The sequence below is a fragment of the Pongo pygmaeus genome, chromosome 3 (genome assembly GCF_028885625.2).
Source record: "Pongo pygmaeus isolate AG05252 chromosome 3, NHGRI_mPonPyg2-v2.0_pri, whole genome shotgun sequence".
Lineage (NCBI taxonomy): Eukaryota > Metazoa > Chordata > Mammalia > Primates > Hominidae > Pongo > Pongo pygmaeus.
The window spans coordinates 182,633,577-182,653,284 of record NC_072376.2 but is presented as its reverse complement, the minus strand read 5'-3'; the positions used below and the strand labels follow the sequence as shown (position 1 = coordinate 182,653,284).

The following is a 19,708-nucleotide window of genomic DNA, read 5'->3' as shown; positions in this document are numbered from 1 at the left end:
TCTACTAAAAATATAAAAAATTAGCCGGGCATGGTGCCGTGCGCCTGTAATCCCAGCTACTAAGGAGGCTGAGGCAGGAGAATTGCTTGAACCCGGGAGGTGGAGGTTGCAGTGAGCTGAGATCATGCCACTGCACTGGGTGACAGAGCAAAACTCAGGTCTCCAAAAAAAAAAAAAAAAAAGATATCCTAACCTCCTCCTCTTCCTTCCCCTATTTCTTTCTATATATAGATAGAAAATTTTATATCTGGACACCGTACTGATTATTTTTACTAAATCTATTAAGTTTTCTTCCTTGAGATCTTAGATGTTCCAAATGTGCAGATTTATCATCAGTGACAAGAAATAGATTTTTCTCCTATATTTTGATTATTTCCTTTTCTTATTGTATTTGTTAGAACCCACTAAAGCAATCTTTAATAATAATAATAATGCAATATGGTATCCTGATTCCTGGTGTTAATAGACATGATTTTATTGCAGAATGGTAGGGCTGAAGGAGGAAAAACACAGATGTGATCTCTGCTACAGTCAGTTTGTTTTGGCAAGCAGTTTGTTGAAGTACAGTGCAGGGAAATGATTATGAAACATTTGCAATACTATAGTTTTGTTCTCTGTTGACTAGAAAGAAGTAAAGAGTAAAACAACTTATAAATACTTGATGAACAACTTTTTTGCTCTGGAAATTAACTGAGCTAAGGACAGTTCCTGCTAACCCAGTGTTATAAAAGGACTGCAGCCAACACAAAGGGCCTACTTGGCTTTAGAAACAATGAATTTAAATTGAGACCGATGAGCAAGGATTTCTGTTTTTCTTCAACCATTTTAACCCTGTGTATGCAGATATAGTAGGCAGAGAATTGAATTTATGCAAAGTTGGGGTTTTGCCACTTGAATACAATAAGTTGAGGATGCACAAGAGAATGACTATATTATGGAATTTCTGTGGATTTTAATGGAGATGACAGAAAATGTAGCAGAATCAGTGCATTGTAGGTACTTTCAGGGTAAAATTTTTTTAGAGTTGGAGTTGTTAGAGGCAGAGAAGTGGAAAATGAGTGTTAGAGATTAGAGGGTGGAATACTTAACACTGAAAATTTAAAGAGGCTATAATTAATGACAAGTTCTCTAAGATATGACCATTGGAGTGCTGGAGATAGGATGAAGACTGAGGTAGAGTGAAGTGCAACAAACCAAGAGGCCTACCTATTGGAAGGATTATTAATACAAATATAGAAATCACCTAAATTAGTTATGACAGAGTTAGTGTTCGGGAGCTTGTAACCTGGAAAGTAAAATCTTTAATGGATTAATAGGAGTGAGAGGGTGGTAAATAACTGCATTAAGCTATTCTGAGGTAATTTTTTTTTTCTTTTTATTCTTTTTTGAACCTGTCTCAGGATGTTCTGAGGTAAACCTCCTCTCTCCTGGCACCAATTAAAAGTGTGGAGAATTTCGGAGCAATTAGAAGTAACTAGAAGTTACTTCATATAAACAGAATCAACTAGTTAATAATTTAAAAAATAGTATTCTAATACACATATTAATTTTACCAAAAGCAGAAAGAAGGTAAACCATTTTGACCACCATAGAAATTATTATGTACAATTGAAATGAAATTTGACTTTCATATACCGTAGTCACTTATTAACTTCTAATATGTAATAGATCTTAACTAGTAATTGCCTATTGCAATAATGCACTTTTTTGAACTTTGCCCCCAATGCCATTACAGATAAAATTCATCATTTTGAAAACTAGCATGATTTTTTATTTTTTGTTTTCACAGAGATTTCTCCTGAAGGGGAAAAGTACAAACCCTTAATTCCTGGAGAAAAAAAAGTACAATGTATTTCACATGAAATAAACCCATCAGCTATTGTTGATTCTCCTGTTGAGACAAGAAGTCCCGAGTTTATTGAGGCATCTCCACAGATGTCATTGAAACTGGAAGGAAATTTAGAAGGTATGTTCTAATGAGTCAAAATGAGCTATATTTGATTTAGTAAAAACTTAAATTTCACAAGCTTTATAAACAGATTATCAAAATTTGTATATGTTTGGGTAATTATCTAAAATTAGGTTCAGTATTTTTATATTTTTAGTAATTGGTCTTTTTTTTATGACTGCCTAACAAGTCACCCCAAAACTTAGTGTTGAAACACTAACCGTTTCATCTCATGATTTTATGTACCAGGAATTGAGTCAAGACTTGGCTAATGTGATTTTTCCTAATTCATGTGCCTTTATCTCAGAGATCAGTAAGTGCTGGTCAGCTGGCAGCTAGGCGGGTATGAAGGGTCCCAAAAAGCTTCACTGCTATCTTGGCAAGTACAGCTTAGCTGGGCCCCTCTCCCTCTTTATGTGGTTTCAGGGCTATTTTATGTACTCTTTCTGGCAGGATAGTCTGACTTCTTATATGATGGCCCGGGGCTCACAGATGCTAAGGTGAAAGCAGCTTGTACTCTTAAAAGCTGATCTCAGAACTAGCACAGTGTCATTTCTGCCATACTCTATTAGTCAAAGCAGTCACAGCCCAACCTGGATTCAAAGGGAGGGGAAACAGAACCCACCTCTCAATGGGAAGGGCGTCAAAGAATTTGCATCTGTCCTAAATCTACCATAGTCTGCCCTCTGACCAAAAATTATTTTCATTCCTCCCATATGCAAAATACACTCACACCTTCTGAAAGCTTCATCTCATTATGACATTAGCTCAGAGTTTAATATGATAACAAAGTCAGGCCTCAGTGCAGATGGATTTTCTCATCTACTGGTCTTCGAGTATAGTTATTCTCAATCTGAAGACCTGTGAGTAAAAAAAAAAAAAAAAAGTTGTTTTCCATATGTACAAAATACAATGGTGAAACAACCTTTGGGACACCTTTTCAAAAACAAGGAAGATGGGAAGCAGATAGCAGTCATTGGTCCCTAGAAATTCTAAAATCCAACCAGAAATAGCATTGTCAGCCTGCTTCCTTGCACCAAAGCTTGGTGTGCTTAAGGGCTCTTCTCTTTTGAACTATGTTTGTCCCCTTCAGTCTGAGATTATAGTGCTTCCACAAGCAGAGTTTCTAAATAATTTTGTGGGTTTATGTGAATATTATTGATACTCACTGTGGTTAACAAAAGCCACTCATGTTTCTGAGACAGACTCTTTTCTACCTTCAGTTATCTATAAGGATACTGTAAGACAGTGCTGTTGAGTTCTTAGAAATTCTTTGTCTAGCAAAGAGGGTCTGCAAGACATGCCTTTGAATCTTTCTGTGCCATAACAGATCTTATGTGCACAACCTTGACTTCATCTTTGTCCTGAGGCCACACCCTACTGTCCTAAATTTAGTCTTTGTCTTGAGGCCATGTCTTCCTTTGAGAAGCATTTGTTGCCTAGAAGGAATCATCCTGGGCTCTCTGTATCTCTTCTAAATTCTGCTCATAAGCTAAACTTTTTTCTTCAATTAATCTCTAGTTTCTTGTTCTTTATCAGAAGTTATTAGAAGCAGCTGTCACTTTGAATGTTCTGCTTTGATAACTCCTTAGCTAGACCACTGGATCCAAAAAGTACAGTTACTATCTTCCATATTATTGCAGTTACCAAATTTTCAGCCATTGTAGAGCAAGAATCTCCTTTTCTTCAGCCTCCAGTAACTGTTTTTCACTTGCCAGTCTCTCACCAACAATGTCATTGAAGCCCTTCCAATTTCTGCCTGCTCCGCAGTCCCAAAGCCATTGCACATAGGCTTTTACATCAGCTCCTTGCTTCTGGATATGTAATTCTGCTTCAATTATCTATTGCTGCAAAACAAATTACTCCTAAAACTTAGTAGCTTAAAATAACAATTTTAGGCCAGGCTCAGTGGCTCACACCTGTAATCCCGGCACTTTGGGAAGCCAAGGCTGGCAGATCGCTTGAGCCCAGGAGTTCAAGACCAGCCTGGGCAACATGGCAATACCCCATCTCTACTGAAGATATGAAAATTAGCCACATGTGGTGGTGCATGCCTGTAATCCCAGCTGCTAGGGAGGCTGAGGTGGGAGAATCACTTGAGCCCAAGAGTTTGAGGCTGCAGTGAGCCATGAGCATGCCACTGCACTCCAGTCTGGGTGACAGAGTGCGAACTTGTCTCCAAAATAAAAAACAATTTTTATTTTTATTTTATGTTATCTCACAATTTTTTGAGTCAGGAATTTGGAGGTTCTTCTGCTCCATGTAGCATCAACTGATATTGCTCAGTGGTATTCAGCCGTCAGCTGGGCTTTTTTGGAAGACGCAAAATGACGTCACTCCCATGCCTGGCGTATTGGCAGGGCTTATCCAGGTCCCTCTCCTTCATTTTAGTCTCATGGCATTGCAATGTGGTCTTTAAGAATAAACTATTTTCATGATGGCTCGGGCTTCCAGATGTCAAATAGAAGTTCCCAGTTCTCTTAAAGGCTCAGCCTGGAACTGGCATAGCATCACTTTCACTGTCTTCCATTACTCAAGGGAATCACCATGCCAGCTGAAATTAAAGACGAGGAGAAACAGAGCTCCCTCTAGTTGAGAGGAAAGCCAGAAACCCTGCAACATGTGACCATCCTTAATTCACCACAATAACTTAAATAATCTTATTCATTAGAAGCGTAGTTACTAGTATCATTATGGAATGAAAATTTGTTCCCCTCCCTACCCCCCAAAAAAATCATATGTTGAAATCTAATCCCTGATGTAATGGTATTGGAAGTGGAGTCTTTGCAAAGTAATTAGGTTATGAGAGTGGCGCCCTCATGAATGGGATTGGTGCCCTTACAAGAATAGGCCAGAGAGCTTTCTGCTTTCTACCACATAAGGATACAAGGAGGAAAAGGTTATCTGCAAAACAGGAAGAGGGCCCTCTAGAACCAACCATGCTGGCACCCTGACATTGGATCCTTCAGCCTCCAGAACTCTGAGAAATAAGTTTCTATTGTTTACACCACCCAGTCTGTGATATTCTGTTATAGTAGCCTGAACTAAAACAGTATCTTATGCCTTTTCTTTAAAAAAGAAAAGAAAATAGTGTTAGGCATACTATGGAAGCTGTATAGCCTAGTGCAGGAGTTGATAGACCAGAGAATAAATATTCTAGGCTTTGCAGGTAATGCAGTCATAAGTCAAGTTTATAGAATAAGTTGATAATGATACAACTTAAAGTACTAGGAAACAGAATTATTCATTAAAAAATAAACAAGGATTTTGCCCCCAAGTGCTTACTTTGAATGAATGACCAAAATAATCATTTGAATAAAAGATAAAAACTTAAAGATTAGTACAATATCAGTTGTCTTTCCAAATAAGACAGATAATTGGAAGCTTTAAAAATAGAGAAGTATGTCTGTATTCCAGGGGAAGTAAGAGGGATAGTGTTGGCTTAAACAGGATATTATTGATAATCTTAATTGGAAAGGAAAAAGAGAAGTTAACAAATACTCTTCTCATCGCTATTCACTTTTGGAAAATATTAGCCATGTGAAAAATGAGCCACTGCCAGAAAACAGAGGTAACATCTTGATGTTAACTGAGGGTAAGGCCAAGCGTGGTGGCTCACACCTGTAATCCCAGCACTTTGAGAGGCTGAGGCAGGTGGATCACTTGAGGTCAGGAGTTTCAGACCAGCCTGGCCAACATGGTGAAGCCCCATCTCTACTAAAAATACAAAAATTAGCCTGATGTGGTAGTGTGTGCCTATAGTCCCAGCTACTCAGGAGGCTGAGGCAGGAGGATCACTTGAGCCCGGGAGGTGTACGTTGTAGTGAGCCAAGAGCACACCACTGCACTCCAGCCTGGGCGATGGGAGTGAAACCCTGTCTCAAAAAAAAAAGATTATTTGAGGGTCTAAGAAAATAGATTTTTAGTGCCATTCAATTATGTTCTCAATATCATTGTGAAAGTCCAGGTAATAGTTTTTCTTTTTTGACTATTAAAAGACAGATTTTGAAGATTGAGATTTTATTTTAGTCACTAATCAGTAATATCACAGTCTATTCTTCCATAGTTCTAACCACAAATATCTTTATTCTTTAAACTGTTTTTATACCTTCCCTAAATGAATTTACATATTACTAAAATTTTAATTGAAGAGAAAATTTTACATAATGGTGAAAAATATAGAGTATACCATATTACCTTTGAGCATTTTTATTACAGTAAAAGGCAAAAGAAGTAGTCTGTCATTTCAGAAATAACTGAACTAAAGACTTAATAATAAAAGTTAAACCCTATAGAGAAAATATTTAATTTTTCTGTTTTAATGAATATATTACCCTAAAACTAGGTAGCAATAATTTATAGAAAGTTTATGCAATATTCTCTTGACAAATTTTGCTTTGAGATGTTTCTCGTTATGTTTATCCTTTGCAGAACCTGATGATTTGGAAACAGAAATTCTACAAGAGCCAAGTGGAACAAACAAAGATGAGAGCTTGCCATGCACTATTACTGATGTGTGGATTAGTGAGGAAAAACAAACAAAGGAAACTCAGTATGTACATCTTTTCCTTACATTTTAAAACCCAGGTCCCTTTTGTAATAACTTTTAAGAAAATACTATAATAAGCTAATATTGCAACATAATATCCTAATATTGTAATACCTTATAAAAGTAATTTAATTTTAATAGATATTCATATGGTTCAGAAATAAACAAGTATATAAAATATTTGAAGAGGCCGGGCACAGTGGCTCACACCTGTAATCCCAGCAATTTGGGAGACTGAGGTGGGCAGATCACTTGAGGGCAGGAGTTCAAGACCAGCCTGGCCAACATGGCAAAACTCTGTCTCTACTAAAAATACAAAAATTAGCCAGGCATGGTGGCACGTGCCTATAGTCCCAGCTACTTGAGAGGCTGAGGCACAAGAATCGCTTGAATCCAGGAGGCAGAGTTTGCAGTGAGCCAAGATCGTGCCACTGCACTCCAGCCTGGGCTACAGAGCAAGACTCTGTCTCAAAAAAAATAAAGTGGGCCAGGCACGGTGGCTCACACCTGTATTCCCAGTACTTTGGGAGGCTGAGGAGGGTGGATCACCTGAGGACAGGAGTTCGAGACCAACCTGGCCAACATGGCGAAACCCCATCTCTACAAAAATGAGCCGGGCATGGCGGCAGGTGCCTGTAATCCCAGCTACTCAGGAGGCTGAGGCAGGAGAATCACTTGAACCTGGGAGGTGGAGGTTGCAGTGAGCTGAGATGGCACCACTGCATGCCAGCCTGGGCAACAGACTCTCCATCTCAAATAAATAAATAAATTAATTAATTAATTAAATAAAGTATGATGATATGCAGTAAAAAGTCTTGCTTACATCTGTCCCCATCCATTCTTGTCTTCTTTCATATATTTCTAGTATATGCTTAAGCAAAAATAAATATATTGTCTTCCTCCTTACAGTTAACTACGTTTGTTAGTATAGTGTACACAGATTTTTCCACCTTGTTTATTTTTGGTTAATAATCTGGGAAATTTTTTAAATAATAGTACATAAAGGGCTTTCTTTTTTTCTTATTTTATAGCTAGTTAGTATTCCATTATGTGGAATACCACAACTCAACAAGTTTCCTACCTGCTGGACATTGATTGACATTACAAATGATGCTGCAATCAATAACTTTTTATATAAAGTGACTTTCGTGTGTGTATATATCTGTAATAAGTATAATTGCTTGGTCAACTGCATTTTTATAAATTGCATTTGTAATTTGGTTATTGTTCTCCTGGAGGTTGTACTAGTTTACACTTTCAGAAAGAATGTCTGAACCCCATTTTCTGCACAGCCTTGCTAAACTTTTCTCATCAAACTTTTTGAGTTTTTCCAATCTAACAAGGTAAAAAATAGTATATCTGTTTGGGCTGTTAGTTTGTCTAGCTCTTATGGTAGGTAAGCACATCTTTTCAAATGTATAAGTTTCATTTGAACTTCCTTGTCTGTGAATTGTCTCTTTATATCTTTGGTCCCCCTTTTTTTTAAATTTAGTCGTTGGTCTTTTATAAATTAGTAAAAACTCTTAAAAGTGAGAGATAGTTGCCCTGGTGGTTACATGAATTGCAACTATTTTTTCTTTGCTGGTCATTAATGTTTTGTGTGTGCGTGTGTGTGGTTTTGCCATGCTGAAGTATATAGTTTATTTTTGTTTATCTTTTATTGTTATCATATTTATCTGAGCTTTGATAGTTACTCAGAACAGCCTTGTTCTTTCTAAGGTTACCAAATTTTTTTTCAGTTTTTCTAGTATCATTTTTTTTCTTTCTTTTTTTTTTATTTTGGTAGAGACAGAGTCTAATTTTGGTGCCCAGGTTGATCTCAAACTCCTGGCCTGAAACAATCCTCCTGCCTTGGCCTCCCAAAGAGCTGGGATTACTGGCATGAGACTGTGCCTGGCTAGCATTCTAGGACTTTTATTTGATGCTTTATACATTTAAATATTTGATTTTTTTACATGTAAATCTGTGGAATTTATCATGGTTTATAGATTTGAGTCTGTTTGTGTGCATTTTTTCCTAGTCTATTGGTTTGTCTATAGTAAGCTAGTACATACTTTTAATTAATAAATTATAAAATATTTTGGCATTGTTATGTATCGGTTATCAGGTTTTTTATTTAGGTTTTCTATATACTTAACAATTTTTATTCACTTCATTGAAATGAGTGAAGGCTTCTTCCTACTAGTGTGTTTCCATTTATTTCGTTTTATATTTCAAGTGATTTTTATCTAATGAATGTTGATCCTAAGTTATTTGGTGCATAGATATTCACAAGTATAATACTCTTGTGGCAAATTACACATTATAGCATTATAAAATATGATTGTTTTAGTCTTGCTTAATATTTTTTGACTAAGTTTTATCTTTTTATTTATATTTGCCCAATCTGCATTGGCTCATCCTTCTGTTTTCAGCTTTTCTGAATTATTTTATTTTAATTATGTTTCTGATATGGTTCGTGATTCAATCTGAAATTTTTGTGTTTAAATATCTAGTTAATTTACAGAAGTATGCTATATCTTTGATATAATAGTTGAATTTTGTTGTCATTTTTATTTTATTTGTATATTCTTTTTAGTCTTTTGCTGTATTGGCTTTATTGGTTTTTTTTAACTAATAGATTTCTGTGAGCAATTTTAGTTTACAAAAAAATGAGCAAAAATTATAGACTTACTAGATACCTCTCACTCCCCACCCCCAACAATTTTTTTTTCTTATTCCTGGCAAGTGATATTTTTAACATCTTGCATTAATGTGTTTTATTTGTTACAACTGATGAGCCAATATTGACACATTGCTATTAACTCAAAGTTTATAATTTACATTAGGGTTCACTATTTGGTACATTCTACAAGTTTTGACAAACGTATAATGACATGGATTCACATTACACTGTTATTCCTATGATACTGTACAATCCTCTGTGCTTCACCTGTTTATCCTGTCTTCTTTGCACCCCACAATCCCTGGCAGCCACTGATCTTTTTATTGTCTCCATAGTTTTGCCTTTTCCAGAATGTCATCTAGTTATATAGTATGCAGTCTTTAGATTGGCCCCTTTTGCTTAGCAGTATGTGCCCAGTGGCTTACACCTGTAATCCCAGCACTTTGAGAGGCTGAGGTAGGCAGATCTCTTGAGGCCAGGAGTTCGAGACCAGCGTGGCCAATGTGGCGAAACCCTGTTCCTACTAAAAATACAAATAAATTAGCCAGGTGTGGTTGTGTGCATGCCTGTCATTCCAGCTACCTGTGTGGCTGAGGCATGAGAATCACTTGAACCCATGGTAGAGGTTGCGGTGAGCCAAGATTGCACCACTGCACTCCAGCCTAGGTGACAGAGTGAGACTCTGTCAAAAAAAAAAAAAAAAAAAAAAAGTTCCTTAAAGGCAGAGACAGTGTCTTCTATTTTTTAAATCATTTTTATATATTATAGGAATAAGAGAAAACCAATGTTTGATATGTGTGTGTGGAAATTTAATAAATGGTAAAGATTTCTAATCAACATAAAAAGATAACCTATTTAATACATGCTTTTGGGACAAATCAGTCACAATTTGGAAAAAATAAAATAATCATTTCCATTTCTGAAATCATTCAACAAAACAATACCAGATTGATTAAAGACCTAAATAAAAAATTTTTAAAGGAGGCAATCTAACATAACAATTAATATCCAGAATTTATAAAGAATGTGTATAAATTAATAAGAAAAAGACAAAAGTCCAAGGGAATGGGGAAAGGCGATGAATAGGCTATTCATGAAGGAAGAAACCCAGATGGTAAATACAACAGTATGATACTTTAGGAGTTATAGGGCATCGATAAAATGACAGACGATAAGTGTTTGATAGACTAACTTAGTGGAGAACTAGGGTCCTATGAATGTCACTGCTAGTCAGATACTTACTCCTCCTCAAAAAAGAGTGAGTAAAAGGCAGGGCAAGAGTCCTTTTCCACATCAATGGAAAAGATGTATTTTCCACTGATTGTTTTTCCATAAAATAACATGAAGCAATGGGAAAGAAAAATGATATATCAAATGTGTGTGAGGGATTGGGACTATGGTTCTTTGATGGACTGCAAATACGTATATGAAATGGTAGAGCCAGTTTAGAGATCCATTTGACAGTTTTGTTAACGTTTTAAATGTGCACATCCTATTATATACCTCTTTTACTTTTGGTATCTACTCTCCAGATCCTTCATACATGAGCACAAAGAAGCAAATGCAGGAATATTCATTCCAGGAGAGTCACAGCAAATAATTTGAAACAGTCTAAATAATCATTAATAAGGAGATAGCTAAAAATATTGCTGTGTTTCTGTATACAGCCATCCTTTAGTATATTTGAGGGATTGGTTCCAGTATCCTTCGTATACCAAAATCTACATATACTCAAGTCCCACAGTGGGTTCTGTGGAACCCATGTATATGAAAAGCCAGCCCTCTGTATACACGGGTTTGCATCCCACGAATACAGTATTTTCAATCCACATTTGGTTGAAAAAAAATTTGCATCTAAGTAGATGCATGAAGTTCAGACCCATGTTGTTGAAGGGTCAACTCTAAAGCATTATGGAATATAATACAGCCCTAAAAGAATAAATGGGACTCTTTATTAATATGGAAATATGTCTAAAACATTGATTAATGGAATAAAATAGTATTGAATGAAAAAATCATCTCCATAGATTAGATTAGCATGAAAATTTAAAGGAAAAATCTGGTAAGGTGTGCACCAAACTAATAATAGGAAAGGCAACTGGAATTCGAGTAGTTAGGAGTCCTGAAAGGAACTTTACTTTTTTATTGGAATAAAATTCACATAACATAAAATTCACCATTTAAAATTGTACAAGTCAGTTACATTTAGAAATGCACAGTGGTGTACAACCATCACCACTATATAGTTCCAGAACATTTTCATCACCCACCTCTCTATCTGTTAAGCAATCATCCCCCTTTTTTTTTCTCCCCACCGACCTCTGGCAGCCACTAATCTGCTTTCTGTCTCTGTGGATTTAGCAATACTGGAAATTTCTTACAGAATCATATAGTATATAGCCTTTTGTTTCTGGCTTCTTTTACTTAACATACTGTTTTTAGTTTTTCATCCATGTTGTAGGATATGCCAGTTCATTTCTTTTTATGACTGAATAATATTCCATTTTATATATATATATATATATATATATCCCATATATTTTTATAATTCATCAGTTGATGGGCACGTAGGTTGTTTCCACCGTCTGGCTATTGGAAGAGTGCTGCAAAGAACATTGACACACAGTATCTGTTTGAGTCTTTGCTTTCAGTTCCTTTGGGTATATACCTTGGAGTGGAATTGTGGCATCATATGGTAGTTCAGTTTACCTTTTTGAGGAACCAAGGGGCATTATGTTTTGAATGAATAAATATGTTGCTTGACTGGGAAAAGTGGCTCATGCCTGTAATCCCAGCACTTTGGGAAGCCAAGGTGGGAGAGTTGTTTGAGGCCAGGAGTTTGATACAGCCTGGGCAACATAGCAAGACCCCACCTCTACAGAAATAAAAAAAAAGCCAGGCATGGTTGCATGTGCCTGTAATCCCAGCTACTTGGGAGACTGAGGTGGGAGGATCACATGAGCACAGGAGATCAAGGCTGCAGTGAGGTGAGCCATGATTATGCCACTGCACTCCAGACTGGGCAACAGAGCAAGACCCTGTCTCTTAAAATAAATATATATATAAGCTTAAAAAATAAAAAACAAAGGCTGGACATGGTGGCTTACGCCTGTAATCTCAGCACTTTGGGAGGCCGAGGCAGGTGGATCACCTGAGGTCAGGAGTTTGAGACCAACCTGGCCAACGTGGCAAAACCCCGTCTCTACTGAAAAATACAAAAATTAGCTGGGTGCAGTGGCATGTGCCTGTCACCCTAGCTACTTGGGAAGCTAAGTCATGAGAATTGCTTGAACCTGGGAGGAGGAGGCGGCAGTGAGCCAAGATTGTGCGACTGCACTCCAGCCTGGGTGGCAGAGTGAGACTCTCTCAAAAATAAATAAAATAAAATAAAAACAGAAAATGGTTGAAAATCTGAAAATGAGAAAGTAGAAAATTATTTAAAATTTGAAACAGGCCGGGCGCAGTGGCTCATGCCTGTAATCCCAGCACTTTGGGAGGCCGAGGCGGGCGGATCCCGAGGTCAGGAGATCGAGACCATCCTGGCTAACACGATGAAACCTTGTCTCTACTAAAAATACAAAAAATTAGCCAGGCATGGTGGCGGGTGCCTGTAATCCCAGCTACTCAGGAGGCTGAGGCAGGAGAATAGAGTGAACCCAGGAGGCGGAGGTTGCAGTGAGCCGAGATTGTGCCACTGCACTTCAGCCTGGGCAACAGAGCAAGACTCCGTCTCAAAAAAAATAAATTAATTTAAAAAATAAAATAAAATTTGAAACCGATTTAAAAGTATTTAGAAAATAAAAATTTACCTATAAGCTAACTCCCAGAGATAAATTACTGGCACTTTTGGAATATATTCTTCCAGTCTTTAAATTTTTGTTTAAAAAAAATGCATGAATTTAATTCCCAAGCATATAGAGATAAAAATTGTGAGTTCTTTTTTATTTTTTTTTCCTCAATCTTAATCCCCTCCCTTTGAGGGTTAAAATATTTTTGTGAATCTTATTCTATTTTTCTGTGCTACAAACCATTTTTTCAAAACCTAACACTATTTAATACAAATGGGTCTGTGAATCACTTTGTTTACTTAACAGTATATCTTGCCTGTTCTAATCAGTTTATATAGATCTCTGCTTCATTTTTTAACAGCTGCATGATATTCCATGGTATTAATATATTGTAATTGTTTTATATTCTCCACTCTTAAGGGGCATTCCCATCCTTTAAAGTAGTGGTTCTCAAACATTAACATGTATTAGAATGACTTCGGGACTTTTCCCAACTAATTGCTGGGCGTTATCCCCCAAAGTTTCTGATTCACGGGTCAAGGGTGAGGCTGAGAATTTGTATTTCTAACCAGTTTCTTTACTATGCCATTGTCTGGGGACTGTACTTTGAGAACCATTGTTATAAAACGTGGTGAGCCTGGTTGCTGTGAATGATTACTATTTGGTGAGGATTTGAACAGGGTGAAAAATACATTGTACTTATGTGAGAAAGTATATATGAAAGTGAGAAAAATACTTGGAAGAGGGATCAAAGAGTGCTAGTGAACTTGTGTTCCATTTCCTGTATTTTAGAGCACTTTTATTTCTGGTAAACTGCGTGTATGTGTTTTTAATTGGTGTACCCATCTGTGGCAGGTCGGCAGATAGGATCACCATTCAGGAAAATGAAATTTCTGAAGATGGAGTCTCGAGTACTGTGGACCAACTTAGTGACATTCATATAGGTAAGCATCATTGCATTAGTCTAATTACTTTCTGGAAGATGTTAATGATTATTAACATCAACCTGTTTTATTTGAGTAATATGTAAATAAGAAAGCATTCCTTATCAGTCATCTCAATCATTTAAAAAATATAATAGGCATAGCACACTGGACTACATTAATAAGCCTGGATTGTATGGCAACATGGCAGTGAAAGTTTTTGGTCAGTTATTTTTATTGAATATTAAAAATGAAAAGAATTACTTGCCAAAGCTAAGCCAGTATACTAAGGACATTAAATAAATTGTTTTCTTTTTAAAATAGTATTAGTTAAAATATAAGAAAGGTAGGCTGGGTGTAATGGCTTACACCTGTAATCCCAGCACTTTGGGAGGCTGAGGTGGGAGGATCACTTGAGGCCAGAAGTTTGAGACCAGCCTGGACAACATAGCGCTACTCCATCTCTACAAAAATTTTTTGAAATTAGCCAGGCATGGTGGCATGCCTGTAGTCCCATCCACTCAGGAGACTGAGGTGAGAGGATTGCTTGAGGCCAGGACTGCACTCCAGCCTGGGCAATAGACCAAGACCTATTTCTTAAAAAGAAAAGAAAAAATAATTTTTTTCATCTAACCTATAGGAACAAAGATAAACTGGAACTAAATATGTATCTAAATGGTGTATTTTTTCACATTTCTTTGGATTTATGTCTATTTTTTTTTTTTCATTTTGTTTGTTTTTCTTGAGAGACGGTCTCACTGTGTTGCCCAGGCTGGAGTGCAGTGGCGCGATTATAACTCACTGCAGCCTTGAACTCCTGGGCTCAAACAACCCTCACCTCATCCTCCAGAGTAGCTGGGACTATAGGCATGCGCTACTACACCCAGCTAATTTTGTTTTTTGTGGAGACGTAGTCTCACTTAGTTGCTCAGGCTAGTTTCAAACTCCTGGCCTCAAGCAATCCTCCACCTTGGCCAATTTTATTTTATTTTTTGTGGAGAGAGAGTCTCACTTAGTTGCTCAGGCTGGTTTCAAACTCCTGGCCTCAAGTGATCCTCCCACCTTGGCCTCCTGAGGTGCTGGGATTACAGCCTTGTGTCTGTATTGTAGAACTTTCAATATAATGAAAGTACATAACAAATTAAATCAACTCTCTGAAGATAAAACATTGTATCCTGTTAAAGATTATTCAGAAGGTAATATACTGACACACATATTTTGATTTTATTTTCCTGATATGTGGGGTTTTTGCTAGAATTTGTGTTACATACTGTGCCTTATCAATATCATTTAGAACTTTAAGTACTGTATAAACTTACCACATAATCTCTCCTTTCTACCACAGAGCCTGGAACCAGTGATTCTCAGCACTCTAAATGTGATGTAGATAAGTCTGTGCAACCAGAACCATTTTTCCATAAGGTGGTTCATTCTGAACACTTGAACTTAGTCCCTCAAGTTCAATCAGTTCAGTGTTCACCAGAAGAATCCTTTGCATTTCGATCTTACTCGCATTTACCACCAAAAAATAAAAACAAGAATTCCTTGCTGATTGGACTTTCAACTGGTCTGTTTGATGCAAACAACCCAAAGGCAAGTATGGCCCTCAAATGGAAAATATTATCCATTCGATAACATGTATTATTGTTTTTCTTTTATAAACCATAATATTGAGTTTTAATCTCTTAACACAGACGCAAACACACATCCAACAAAAACCTCCATCTTCTGAGCAAATAAATTGCAATTGAGAGTACAACTAGGATAAAGACTATTTCATTGGCTTCCTGTTCAGGATTTTTTTAATAGAGTCTTTTACTTGAGCAAAAAGTCCCTTTATATACCCTCATGCACTATTGCTCTTTCCCACTACCCAACCTGACTTCCATTTTTAGTATCACACTAAGCTTAAGCAATATATCTTAAATAGACAGAGGTGCTATATTGCCTAATTTGTATGTAAAAACATTAATAGATATTCATACGCACTTTCTGGTAGAGGTTTTTCAGACCTCTTTTTCTCACTTGCTATTTTTGAATATATGTAACCAATTTTTTCTTATAAAAAATATCTCTACAGAAAATGTTGAAATGCAGGTAAAAATAAGAAATATCATTTGTTATATTACTCTTCGTATAACCTTTGCATATACATAAATTTTTTCCAAAATAAGATTTTATGTATACTCTTTATAACCTTTTCTATTCAATATATATTATGACGTTATTGCAAGTGCCATTATTACAATACTGTGATGAAAATAGCACTTTGTTATTGTCACATATTCTCTTTATATCATCATAAATAACCACATATTCCAATGAGCTGCTTATCATAACCTTTTTACAAATCTTTTTCTATTGTCATGCCTTTCCATTTTAATTTTTGTTGTTGTAATCACTTACACCTCTTATCTTTGTACATATCTACAATTATTTCCCTAAAATAAATTTCTGTAAGTGGAATTCAAAAGGTTATATTGTATACTGCCTGATTTCCAAATAGTTTATAGTGCTGTCAATAGTATGTGAAAGTACATCCATTTCTGTGTATGTTAAATACCACCCACTATTATTATTTACTTAAAAATTGTCTATTTATCAAATGAGTAATGGTATTGATTTGTATACATTTATGTTTCTGTGTTTTACAAATGAGGTTGGGCATTTTTTTTTTTTATTTTAGCCTGTAAAGGAATGAACTGCCTGAATTCTTTAGTCCTTAACTATTTTTTAAATATGTCATTTTGGCCAGGCATGCTGGCTCGTACCTAGAATCCCAGCACTTTGGGAAGCTGGGGGTGGGCGGATCACTTGAGCTCAGGAGCTCGAGACCAGCCTGGCCAACATGGCGAAACCCCATCTCTACTAAAAAATACAAAAATTAGCTGGGCGTGGTGGTGTGGGCCTGTAATCCCAGCTATTTGGGAGGCTGAGGCAAGAGAATCACTCGAACCCGGGAGGTGGAGGTTGCAGTGAGCCAAGATTGCAATATTGCACTCCAGCCTGGGTGACAGAGTGAGTCTCTGTCTCAAATAAATAATAAATAATCACTTTGATTTTCAATTTAATTTTCCAACTGGGTATACTTTCATTTTGTGGAGTATTTTCTAATGCTTATCTTAAATTTAGAGATTATTAAATTTCCTCATTTATCTAGTATCAGTCTTTTGAAAGGTGTGAACTACCAAAACAAGTTTATGATCTTCAGAGTTAAAGAGAAAGGCCTATAGATAAGGACTATCATACAATTCATGTACTTTTTTTGTAGTAAAGATGTATAGCCATCTTTAGCTCAGAGCTTCTTAATACCTTATTGCCATCTATAAAGTTAATATTCTTTGCATAATACATTTGATTGTTTGATTTTCTTTTATGACCTTAAGAGTTCTATAGAAGAACTTACTCTGGAAGTAACTACAGCAAATTAGAAGCAGCAATGCAGATTTCATGTAGAGGAGTATGAGGAAAGAGGCAAGAAAAAACACTAGAAAATCAAAGCAGTCTGTAGCCATTTAGGAAAAGAACACAGAACCATCCCTGCCCATTCTATAAATATTTATATAATCTGTTTACTAAGGTGGGATAATTTAACCTTTTATAAGCATGTTTAAAGCTCTTTTTTGCAAATGTTAAGTTATATTACTGGTGGAATTTTTTTCTTGATTGAGGAAATTCCTCATGTGCTTTGGATCCCACCTCCTCACTCTTCAAGGAACTGACTCCATTAATTTTGCCACTCTAACCCGTGTCATCAACTTTTTCTATAGTGGATCATTTACTCAACATATGTGTTCTAATAAATGTCATCAAAAATAGCAAACTTCTTTTGAGCACAGTATCCTTCTTTAGCTACCACCCCATTTCTCTATCCCCTTTTGCAACCAAGCATCTTGACTATGTTGCAGTCTCATTGCAATTTCCACATACATTCACTTCCCAATACATTCCAATATGGCTTTTAGCCTGCTCGTCCACTGAAGCGGCTCTGTTCAGATAGTCAGTTACCAGTATGTTGCCAAATTCTCTGCACCATTTTCTCTTTCACCTTTCTTAGCTTTTCTTCTTTCAACAGAGTTCATATATGCTGTACTTTTAAATTCACTTTATCTGTTGGCTCCCTTTATATTGTACTTTCCTAGTTTTTCTCTGAACTCAGTAGTCACTCTTCTGTCTCCACTGCTGGTGGATCCTACTCTAACAAATTTCTTAAAAATAATGTGTGTTTTTCTACTGTGAAATATGCTATGAATGTCTATTAAGTCAAATTGATTGATAGTGTTCAAGTCTTCTGCATCTTTACTGATTTTTTAATCTATTTGAACTATAAATTGCTGAGAGAAGATTCAAATTCTTAACTACGCTTGTGTAGAGTCGATTTTCACCTGCTTTCAAGAACTACCTGAGACTGAGTAATTTATGAAGAAAATAGATTTAATTGACTTACAGTTCCGCATGGCTGGGGAGGCTTCCGGAAACTTAACAATCGTGGCAGAAGGTGAAGGGGAAGCAAGGCATATCTTACATGGCAGCAGGAGACAGAGAGAGAGAGCGTGGGCACGAAGGGGGAAGTGCCACATACTTTTAAATTGTCAGATCTCATTAGAACTCACTCACCATCACAAGAATAGCATGGGGGAAATCTGCCCTCATGATCCAGTCACCTCCCACCAGGTCCCTTCACTGACTCTTGGGGATTACAATTCCAGAGGAGATTTGGGTGGGGACATAGCCAAACCATATCAACTTGTATAGATAACTATTTCTTCTTTCAGTTAGTCAGTTTTTATTTTATGTATTTTGAAGTTCTGTTTTGGGGCAAATAAAAATTTAGTATTCTATGTCTCCTGGATGAATTGATATGTCTATGTTTATGAAGTATCCTTTTTGTTTGATCACGTTGTTCAATATCCTTACTGATTTTCTTTCTACTTATCAATTACTGAAAAGGAGTGTTGAAATTTCCACTCAGTTGCATTTAAACTAAGAATCAATATGTCTTCTTAATGAATCAACCCCTTTGTCACCATGAAATGAATCCTTTTATCACTGGTCATATCACCTTGTCTGAAACATTTTCTCTGGTTTTATTATAGCCATTCCAGCTTTCTTATGCTTAATCTTTATATGGTATATATACATTCTTTACTACTCTTAACCAAACATTTTATATTTAAAGTGGATTTCTTGCAGTTAGCATGTTAGTCAAGTCTTGTTTTTAACAAGTCTAACAATCTCTTTTAATTGATTAGACAATTTACATTTAATGTAATTATTAATATCACAGCCATATGATTGGGTTTAAACCTACCATTTTGCTATTTGTTTTCTATTTGTCTGATCACTTTTTTGTTCCCTTTTTACTTTTATTCTTCCTTCCTTTGGATTTAGTATTTGTAGCTCCTTACTTTATCTCTACTGTTTGTTTTCAAGATACATCTTTAGCTTAGCATAATCTCCCTTCAAATAATATTATACCACTTCACATATGTCACAAAAACCTTACAACTATGGGCAGTCATGCATCACATAATGACATTTCAGTGAATTACAGACCCTATATACAGCAGTGGTCCCGTAAGATTATAATAGAGCGAAAAATTCCTCTCACCACCTAATGACATCGTAGTGTCACAGTGTAATGCATTACTCACATGTTTGTGGTGATGCTGATGTAAACAAACCTGCCACACTGCTAGTCCTATAAAAGTTTAGGACATGTACAGTACCTAAATGCTTGACAACAATAATAATTGACTGCATGCCTGGTTTGTGTATTTTTAATACTTTACTTTTTATCATTATTTTGGAGTGTTCTACTTATTAAAAGAAAGT

General features: G+C 36.2%; 1 protein-coding gene across 12 annotated transcripts in view; it reads left to right on the top strand.

The window, feature by feature from the left end:
• The window catches only part of NEK1 (NIMA related kinase 1), a 216,646-nt gene that overhangs the window by 170,102 nt on the left and 26,836 nt on the right, over positions 1-19,708 (top strand). For 9 of the 12 annotated variants that reach the window (XM_054485170.2, XM_063664283.1, XM_063664282.1 and 6 more), the window contains 4 exons: positions 1,790-1,966; positions 6,380-6,500; positions 13,806-13,894; positions 15,219-15,466. In XM_054485170.2, the coding sequence (XP_054341145.1) occupies positions 1,790-1,966; positions 6,380-6,500; positions 13,806-13,894; positions 15,219-15,466 (635 nt within the window). The remainder of the gene's footprint in view (positions 1-1,789; positions 1,967-6,379; positions 6,501-13,805; positions 13,895-15,218; positions 15,467-19,708) is intronic. The other 3 variants (XM_054485175.2, XM_063664284.1, XM_063664285.1) reach the window with 1 other exon arrangement.